A 10,397-nucleotide genomic window follows, 5' to 3' on the forward strand; every position below is an offset into this window, starting at 1 on the left:
GAGTATCTTAGATGGCTGCTCACAGGCTTTTAAGGCCCCAGATGCTACTCACCAAGGTAGAATGTAGAACGTTTTCTTTATAAACTATGTTATGCCATTTGAGCTAGATGTTCCCCAAGACTGTAGTCCCCGTATCCCTCCGCCCAGCAGTTTGGTCCCTCAGGGAGTTTGGATGTGTCTGTGGAGCTTCCACGATCCTGCCTTGTACAAGTTGTGCTGGCTTCCGCAGTATTGTGTACTGTCTTACCCTTCACCAAAGTTACCACTTATGTATTGTTTATTTAGTGTTTTTCCATCCTCACCCCTACCCTCCCTTGTAACCATCAAAGATTGTTTCTTTTTGTGTGTAAACCTTTTCATGAGCTTTTAGAGTAGTGGTCTCATACAATATTTGTCCTTTTGTGATTGACTCATTTCACTCAGCATAATGTCTTCCAGATTCATCCATGTTATGAGATGCTTTGCAGCTTTGTCATTGTTCTTTATCGTTGCATAATACTGCATTGTGTGTATGTACCATAGTTTGTTTATCCATTCATCTGTTGATGGACATTTAGGTGGTTTCCATCTTTTTGCTATTGTGAACGATGCTGCAGTGAACATGGGTGTGCGTATGTCTATTTGTGTGACGGCTCTTATTTCTCTAGGGTATATTCTTAGGAGTAGGAATGCTGGATTGTATGGTATTTCTATTTCTAGCTTTCTAAGGAAGCGCCATATCGTTTTCCAAAATGATTGTATCATTTTGCATTCCCACCAGCAGTGCATAAGAGTTCCAATCTCCCCCCAGCCTCTCCAGCATTTGTTATTTCCAGTTTTTTTGATTCGTGCCAGTAATGCTGAGGTGTCATTTTTCTTTTTTAATAGCTTTTTTGAGATATAATTCACATGCCATACAATTTACCGTTTTAAAGTATAGAATTCAGTGGTTTTTAATCTGTTTACAAAATTGTGCAACCATAACTACTTTCTAATTCCAAAATACTTTCATCATCCCTAAAAGAAACCTCCTTCCCATTAGCAGAAGGGCAGTGATTGTTCAGTGGTAGAATTCTCACCTTCCATGTAGCAGACCCAGGTTCGATCCTTGGCCAGTGCACCTCAAGCGCAGCCACCACCTGTCTGTCAGTGGAGGCTTGTGTGTTGCTGTGATGCTTTACAGATTTCAGCAAAGCTTCCAGACTAAGACAGACCAGAATCAAAGGCCTGGTGACTGATTTCCAAAACTCTGCCAGTGAAAACCCTGTGGATCACAATGTTCTGATCCCATTGTGCGCAGGGTCACCATGAGTCAGAGCGGACCTGACAGCAGCTAACAACAACAACCCATTAGCAGTCATTTCCCATTCCCCTCTCTTTCCAGGCCCTGGCAACCATAATTACTTTCTATCTGTATGGATTTGCCTATTCTGGACATTTCATGTAAACAGAATCATACAATATGTTGCCTTTTGGGTCCAGCTCTTACCTCTACCATTTTGTCTTTCAAGAAACACAATCAAGAAAAATTTGGAAACAGATGGTGGTGATTGTACAACAGATAAACATAATTGATGCCACTGAATTGCATATGTAAAACATATTGAAATGGCAGTTTTGTTATATGTATCTATTTACCACAAAAAAGAAACCAATCAGAATGTAAATGACTAAGAGTAATGTTGGAATAACATAAAATAGGCTGTAACTTTGGTACTCATTTGTAACAAATCATTTTCACTACATCTTACAGATTAATAGTGAAGTGGAAAGCTACTGCTCTAGTAAAAGCTAGTGTAATGTAAAACCCCAAACCAAACCCATTGCCATCAAGTCGATTCCGGCTTATAATGACCCTATAATGTAGAGAAAGATAAAAGACAATGAGGTTCAGAAGAGAAGGATAGGACATTTGGGTTGGGTCTGATCAAGTAACAAAGATTTGAGTATTGTTTTTTTTCTTTTTTTAACTTCTTCACTGTTTTATTGAGTATTGGTCTTTAATGGTTTTATTTTAATAAATAGATGTGACAAGTAATTTAGGTCGTTGTATATTTGATGGAAATAAGGCATAAGTGGGCTCAGGAGTATCCTTAGACTTACTGAAAAAAGAACAATTTCTTAATTGCAGCTAATCGTTTTTTACTTTGGCATTAGTTTTAAAGCACATGGGAAGGCTGTAGGCTTATATTTTCTGATAATATTTTGTTAAATAAAATTAGTAGAATGTGTTAAGTGAAAAAAAGTACTTTTTAACATCTGTATAAAGTATGTATGCTCATCTTTTAAATTCTTTTACTTTTTTTTTTTCTTACAGGGTTTCAGACAAAATCAAAAAGAAGGAAAGTGTTCGCATTTCAATTAAGGAGTAAGTCTGCCATCACTGAACAAGTGAATCTCACATACTTTGTGGTTTGTGGAAAACAAATCATTAAAAATTGGAAGTATAATGTGATAACAATATTAAAGACGTTTTGATGCCAAAACTCGTAGATGAGAGATCAATCCCCAGCCACACTGGAAGTCTCATGGGGCCAAAGTATCATCTTACCAAATATTTGCTGATTAGTTGTGTGTGAGAATTTAATCAAGCCTTTAGATCTAATTTCCCATTTACAGGAAATACTGGGGATAAAGGAACAAGTTACATGACACCACTAAAGAAATAATCAAACAAGTCCGGAATGTGGAGTAGAAGATAACTGCCCTCATTTCTTAAAAATAAATCAAAGGGGGGGTGTGGGATAACTCTGAAAAAAAAAAAACCAAACCTGTTGCCGTCGAGTCGATTCTGACTCACAGCAGCCATACAGGACAGAGTAGAACTGCCCCGTAGGGTTTCCAAGGAGCACCTGGTGGATTCGAACTGCCAACCTTTTGGTTAGCAACCGTAGCTCTTAACCATTACGCCACCAGATTTAGGAGATTTCAGAGACATAATGGCCAAATGTAATGTGGAATCCTTGATTGGACCCCGGTTTGTAAAAACTATCTATAAAACACATGGGGAGAAGAAGAAAAAGACATTGAGGAAATTTTAATATGGACTGGATTTTAAATATTAGATAATTATTGCTGATTTTATGAACTGTGATAAGGGTGTTGTAGTTTATAGGAGAATGTCTTTTTTTTAATCTGTGTGCTGAAGTATTTAGGAGTGAAGTGTTACAATGTTTCTAATATATTTTAAAATGGTTTAGCAAAGTGTGTGTGTGTGTGTGTGTGTGTGCATGAAGCATATATGGCAAAATGTTAATTACTGAGTCTAGGTGGCATGTATATAGATATTTTACCATTTTTTTCTATTTTCTGTGTATTTGAAAAGTACATAATAAAATGTTTAACATTTTTAAACTAAGTTTTAAGAAATTATGTGTCATATTCAAATTTTTGCATTTCATTTTGCACTTTTGGTCCATATTTATGTATTTTTGATATGAATGCCATCATAACATTTTATGTGTTTGCATATATCTAGTTAATATCACATTTTTCATGTTGTTACATTTTCTTTTTGTCAGATTGTTTGCCTACATGATATGCCACTATTCCTTTAGTTCAGTAGGTTTTGCTGTTCTGGATAATGTTACAGTAAATATCTTCATATATGTAATAATCTGATTCTTTTCTGTCATAGCCTTAGGATAAATCTCTGTGATGTAACTATTTGATAAAGGTTATGGACATTATAATGATTTGTGGTAGATGTTTCTATGTTGCCTTGAAAAGCAAGTTTTTGAAAATCACATTTTCAGAATGAGAGATGCATTCCTGGCAGAGGAGGGTATTTTTTTTTTATTATATGATCTTCACATTTAAGAGTATAATTACTTTTTGATTAAAGTAATCTGTATTAAATTGAAATTCTTCATGTGGATTATTCAGCCAAGTCTAAAAGAGTGAAGAGAAAATTTAGGTAAGGAGATGAGATGGGTTAGAGTGTTCTAGGTAGAGATGTACAGAACTGAAAGCATCAGAGTACGATGTGTTTAGAGGCATAAGGTAGCTTAAATGTTACATCACTATGCCTAATACCACCCAACCACCCTTATCCACCTCTGCTTTCCTAATCCGTGGAATTCCCCCCTTTGAATATGCTCTCTATTTATTTCTAAGATATAACTTTTCACATGATATTATCATTATTGTTTATGTATCTGTGTGACTCATTAGAGGGGGCAGGTACTATGTCTTGTTCTTCACTGTGTCTTCAGTATCTGGCACAATTTTTTGAATGAAGTCTAGGATGTGCTTAAAGCATAAAACATGAAGGGAGGAGGAAGGAATGTCATGAGAGGGAAAATGATAAATGGAAGATCTCAGAGTTGTTTTTCAGATCAAATCTTTCATCATAGAGGGTTAGGCATCAGTTCTATTTTCTGCTGTTTTTTTTTTTTCTTTTTCAAGGTATTTTATTTGTTTTTAAACTTATCTTGAAATCATTGTAGATTTCCAGAGGATTGCAAAGGTAATACACAGAGTACTCTTATACCCTTTACACAGCTTCCTATAATGTTAACATCTTTTATAACCGTGGTACATTTATCCAAACTAAAAAACTACCATTTGGTACAATACTGCTAATTGAATGATGGACTTTAATTGGATTTCCCATTTTTCCGCTTGTGCTAGCTTTGTGTTTGTGTGTATGTGTGGTAAATATATATACAACAAAACATTTGCCATTTCAGCATATTTCACATTTACAATTCAAGTGATATTAATCATTGGTATCCATCACCCTATTTCCAAATTAACTTTTGCTAGTTTTAAAAAAGACTTTTTAAATAACAAATTTTACCTTAAGTGAATGATTTTGAAAGTTGAGTTAATGTGATTATATTTGACCTAGGTTATTTTTAGGCACAGTTTACCTTAATTTAAATATTGAATAATAAAGCACCTTTCCCCTTAAGTACAGAGAGAACAAAGCCATCACACTGTATGTCTGGACAGTTGTTATCAATTAAATGACGTTAAGTGATTGCCATTAACAGAAGTAAGCTACAGGGTTAATGCTTTTAAATATTTACAAACTAAGTCATAAGTAGTTTGAAGCTCTTGGCGAATGGAAAAACAGTGGATTCAATTCAGAAATCAAATTCTTGAAGTTTATCAAGAGCAACTCCTTCTACACAAGCCTCTATTTTATATACAGCAATCAGTAGGAGACATTTTACACTCTGTTATCTCACTAAATATTTGGCATTAGATCACTTTTATTTATGAATCGTGCTTTTTCAAGAGACTTAACAGCACTTATATACAATTGGTTCTTTGCCAGTACTTTTTTTGAGGTTTAAATTACATACAGTCAAATGCACAGATTTAAAGTGTTTGCTCAGTTTTGACAGAGCTGTGCCCTTGTTACAAACACCTCAATCAAGATACAGAACATACCACTCAACCCAGGAAATCCCTTTGTGCCCCGTTCTCACCCCCAGTAACCACCCTTCTGACTTCTATGGGCAAAGAGTCGTTTGTCTGTTTTAGAATGTTGCTTAATGCAATCATGCAGTGGGGACTTTTGTACAGCATTACTTTTTTAAGATATATTTACTTGAGTTCAGCTATTGTCCTGAGATAATATGTGTAGCGTATTATGAAGATACTGAGTATTACAGTTGGAGAAACTAGTTTCTGAACTTTGAAGTTTTTATCCTTTTATTATTAGTTATCACGACACATAAATTAACTTTTTATATTTAAAAATGACATGTAATTTAGGGTTGAGCTATAGTCCACTTTCAGTAAAACATGCTAGTTCTTGGTTTCCGGGTAGCAGATGACAAATGTGAAGCAGTGTTGCTAAGCATTAATGGGCCTTTGTGTTTAGATATAGACTTTTGGTTAAGAGTAAACAAAATCTCATTTTACAAATCTTGGTTTCAGTAGACTCTTAGGTATGTTTTAGTAGATTTGGGTTTCTGTTGTAAAGGAAACTCGAAACTGCCACATGAAATTTATCTTTCCTTTATTAGTAATAATAATAGCTGTGCTTTTTAAGTGATTACTGTGTGCTAGGCATAGTTATTTCATTTAATCTTTATAGCACTGATTGAGTTAGATACTATTATTCCCATTTTACAGATGAGAAAGCAGACTCACAGAGGTGAAATGATTTGCCTTGGGCCACATAGCAAATGGTGGAACTCTGTACGGCCTCTGAACTTTGTCCAGCTCTCAGCCCCCAGCAACTGCGTCTGCCAGGCCCCTTGGAGTCTTGTCCTGCACATGTAGAATTTAGGATTTGGGCAAGGACTCAAGTGGAACTCCTACACAGATTTCTGGAGCTCTTTCTCTGCAAATCCCTCCTCTCCTGACCCTACCTCCTCAAATTCAAGCTGCCTTATTCCTATGCCCAAATTCCAATCTGTTTCTTCCACCCAGGAAGACCAGTACTCTGCTTGGGCTCCACCTTCCATCCAGCAGCCTGAATGGGGTGAATTTGAAGCCCACCTAATGTGTTTCCCTTTTACAAGGGTCATAGCCCTGTGCTGTCTGTTTGTCCAGTGCCTGAAACCAGTTGTATCATCTGTTCTGCCCACCTTTATAGTTCATGGCAGGAGAGCAAGTCCACTACTGGCTACTCCTCCTGTTTTTTTAAAATACTAATTGACGTAAACAAATGTTTCATCATTTTCTTCATGAACACTTGGCTGGATGGCACAATTCATCAGTATCACCTTTCCCATTTTTGGAACAATACTTAGTTGCGTGTTTTATGAAAGATTAGTCTACTCTGATGATTAAAATAAAATGTACTAAATGACAATACTGCACTCTATACATCTTAAGTACATAAGCGTTAAATGTCAAATTTGGGATTATTGATACATATTTTTACACAGCAGTGATAAATCTATTTTGGGCTTTTTTGCTTAACATTATTTCGTACAATTATTTTTGTGTATTGATGATTAATTTCATATACGAGGTCGTAGATGCTAATTAGTTCTGTAGATCATCACATGTTGTCATATTGCTCCTTCCCCAAAAGAACCTAGTTAATACTGCCCTCATTCTTCACACTTACTTAATTGTTACAGTTTATTTAAGAATTATTTCTTTCTCCATTGTTATTCTTGGTTATATAAAATAAAAGTTCTGAAATAGTTTGAATTTAGTTTTTGGGTTTTTTTTCCCTTTCCAGTATTTACTAGCATTGTTACTATGAATACTTAAAGATAATCCTAAAGTTTCCGAAGTGCACTGTCCATGCATTCGTCAGTAATTTAAACAAGATTGCCCACGTAAATTCACTGTCAGTTGGAAAGGAATCATCTAAATTAGAAACATGTCTACACAGAAAGAGTTACAATATCTAAACCCATTAGTTAGATAATTTAGGAGAAAGGAGAATGATTTCTCATATCCAGAAATTAGGACCTTAAAATATCAGCAATATTAAAAAAAACCCCATAGTTTCCTTTAGTTTACTCAGTCTTATGTAGTTAATTTCTGTTCCACGTGATTCTGGATCAGCCGCAGTCTGAACCCATCAGCTTCTGCATAGGAGTTCTGGAAATTTTATTAGTCTAGTCACAGTCCTTTTAGCAAGTCCAACATAGTCCATCTTTTGTTGAGATATTTTGGTCAAACTTTTTCAGCAAATCAGCAAAGTAAAAACTTAATCTGCAGATGACAAAACCCGTCAATTTCGAAGGGACATGGAGTGGGAACACGCGGGTCCAGAAGATAGGACGTATCTTTGTCGGCTTCTGCTCCGCAGTCCAGGTCTCTTCGAAGTTGACTGGATTCGTAGCTTCAGACCCTACTCACAGCGCCGTTAAAGTCAAAGTAGGCTAAAAGTCCAGTTTCAGGGTGTCAGCTCCAGGGGAAGGCTTTTCCACTCTGTCAGCCTTCTCTTCAGTGCTCCCCCGGACTAGGAGCTTCTCGGCACAGGGACCCCTGTCCAAAGGACGTGCTCTGCTCCTGGCACTGCTTTCTTGATGGTATGAGGTCCCCCTGAATTTAGTTTTTGAAACATTATTCAATTTATTTTTTTGATGTTTGTTAAAAACATAGTTTTAGTAATTATTGCCTCATTATATGTATAGAAGTCTGATAGGATTTATGTTTGAATGAAAAAAGTCCAGAACTGTGTATATTATGCTGCGTGTCATTTGTAAAACTATGTATTTATATATGTGTATGATTGTATGAGAATTGGTTATCAAGAACAATACTTGAGGTAAGTTACCTCTGAAAGGGGACTAGAAAACACAGGGATGTGAGAGAGACTTTTCACAGTATATTCCTTGGTATTTTACAAGTTTTGTGCCGTGTGCATTTATTGCCAATAAAAAATTAACATGTATTGAAAATAAATCTGGTAAAATATATCTATCTTCATTATTCCTTTAAACCTTTTTAAAATTTTATTTTTATAGGTTCTCATACAGTGTACTTTTATAGGTAAGTGCTTTTTCCTCTTACTGTATGTTGGAGAGCACTCCATATTGCTATGTAAAGCTATCTCATTCTTCTTTTTTTACAGTTTCAGAATATTCTTATATATAGTATACCATATTGGTCCCTTGTAGGTGACAATTTAGGTTGTTTCCAGTTGTTTGCTATTTAATACTACAGTGAGTATTCTTTTGTATAGTTCTTTTTGTAGAAATATGAATATGTCTTTAGGCTTAAGTATTTAAAAGTAAAACCACTGGATTGAAGAGTATATGCATTGAAATGTTTATAGATTTTTAACCAGTTGTTCTCAGTAGAGGTTGTATTAATTTATATTTCCACCAACATTGTTTCCCAAATATCTAGCTAATGGTTTATTGAACCTTTGGATCTTTGTCAAGCTTAAACTTAAAAAATGGTTATCTTGTATTTATGTCTTTTTGTGTATTATTTTTAAGAGCTATGTGTCTTCTTTTTTGAAAACCTTGTGAACATTACCTTTAAGTGCTTTTTAACTGGGTTTTTTTTTTTTTGGTCTTTTTAAGTTGTAAGAATTCTGTATAAGAGAAACCATGTCTTTGTGATATGAGTTTTTTTTTTCCCTAGGATGTCATTTATTTTGACTATGCTTATGGTGGTAGTGGTTGTTTTGACAGAAATGTTTTATTTTTAAGTAGTTAAATTGTTTAATTCTCATCTGTCTTTTTTATGGCTTTTGGGTTTTCTTCTAACGCTTCTATGTAAAAAAAAATTTTTCCCTGTAGTTATAGTTATTTTTGTATTACCATTTTTATTTTAGGTATTTGTGCTTACTCTATTTTTAAATTTTTTGCTTATAAAGTTTTATCTGTTTCTTTTTAAGTCATTTTAGAAACAACTTACAGAAGTAAAAATGGATAGTGAAAACTAACTTTGTTAGCAATTTTAATGAGAATTCAAATACAGCAAACTCAGATTTTACTGCATATTTTCCCAGTTTTGAATTTATATGTGTATCCAAAATAGGCAACATCCTTTTGATGCAACTAACTATTCATCAACTGTTATGCATGAACCTGGAACATATCTATCTTTTAAATACCGATTGCATATTTCAGATGCGTCTCTAATGTGTTCTAGTTTATCATTGCTTCTGATTGTTCTTGTACTTGCTTCATTAAAGCATAATACTTTTGAAGACTTTGATGGCTCATAGTTTTGTTGACTAGATATGTATGATGGCTACTGTGTTCCATTACAGCAAAGATTTTCATTTTTATATTTATAAACACCAATTAAAATGATCAGTCCAATGATTTTTATTTTCCATTTCTACATCATCTGTTATCTTCCACTTACGTTGTATATACAGCTGTCTTTAACATTTGTCTGCTTAAACTCTATCAAGTAAATTTTGGTGCATAAGCATCATACAAGATAAAAGAATGCCGTCATGTGTCCTTGTAACAAAACAGGATGCTTCAGGTCTTTATCACAAAATACTATATGATGACGTCTTTCCCGTTGAATGACTGTAACTGGATGAGAATACTATATTTCCTTTTTGTCCTTAGAAATAAATCATTTCTTGAGTTTGAGAAAATTCAACTAAGTTGTCCCCTGAGACTATCATCCCAAGGCTTTTAACCCAGTAAACCAATCCCAGGAGTTGTTTGGATATGTTTAGGAAGCCTCTGTAACTGTGCCCCCTATGTGCTTTGTTATATATATGGATATGTATGCAGCACACACAAACACATATAACCCATGATTTTGATAATTGCTGCTTTGTAATATGTTTTAAAATCAGGTAGAGCAGATCAAATACCAGTGTGCCTTAAAATTTTTAAAAAATGTATTTTTGCCCATTTACTCTTCCAAATGAATTTTGTAGCTAGTTTGCCTAATTATTTAAGTATCCTGTGAAGACTGAAATTAGTATTACATTAAATCTTTATATTAGCATTTTTTTAATATATATATTTTATTGTACTTCAGGTGAAGGCTTACAGAACAAATAGTTTCTC

The 10,397-nt window shown here is 34.6% G+C and overlaps 1 protein-coding gene across 4 annotated transcripts in view; it reads left to right on the top strand.

Annotated features, from left to right (window-relative positions):
- SMN2 (survival of motor neuron 2, centromeric) overlaps positions 1–10,384 on the top strand; it is a 24,173-nt gene extending 13,789 nt beyond the window's left edge. For 2 of the 4 annotated variants that reach the window (XM_023729547.1, XM_023729550.1), the window contains one exon: positions 2,297–2,744. In XM_023729547.1, the coding sequence (XP_023585315.1) occupies positions 2,297–2,344 (48 nt within the window). In that variant the 3' untranslated portion in view covers positions 2,345–2,744. Of the gene's footprint in view, positions 1–2,296; positions 2,745–6,069; positions 7,326–8,372 lie in introns of those variants that run through there. The other 2 variants (XM_023729548.1, XM_023729549.1) reach the window with 2 other exon arrangements.
- Positions 10,385–10,397: the final 13 nt, after the last annotated feature.

Source organism: Trichechus manatus, unplaced genomic scaffold, assembly GCF_000243295.1.
Source record: "Trichechus manatus latirostris isolate Lorelei unplaced genomic scaffold, TriManLat1.0 scaffold00029, whole genome shotgun sequence".
Taxonomy (NCBI): domain Eukaryota; kingdom Metazoa; phylum Chordata; class Mammalia; order Sirenia; family Trichechidae; genus Trichechus; species Trichechus manatus.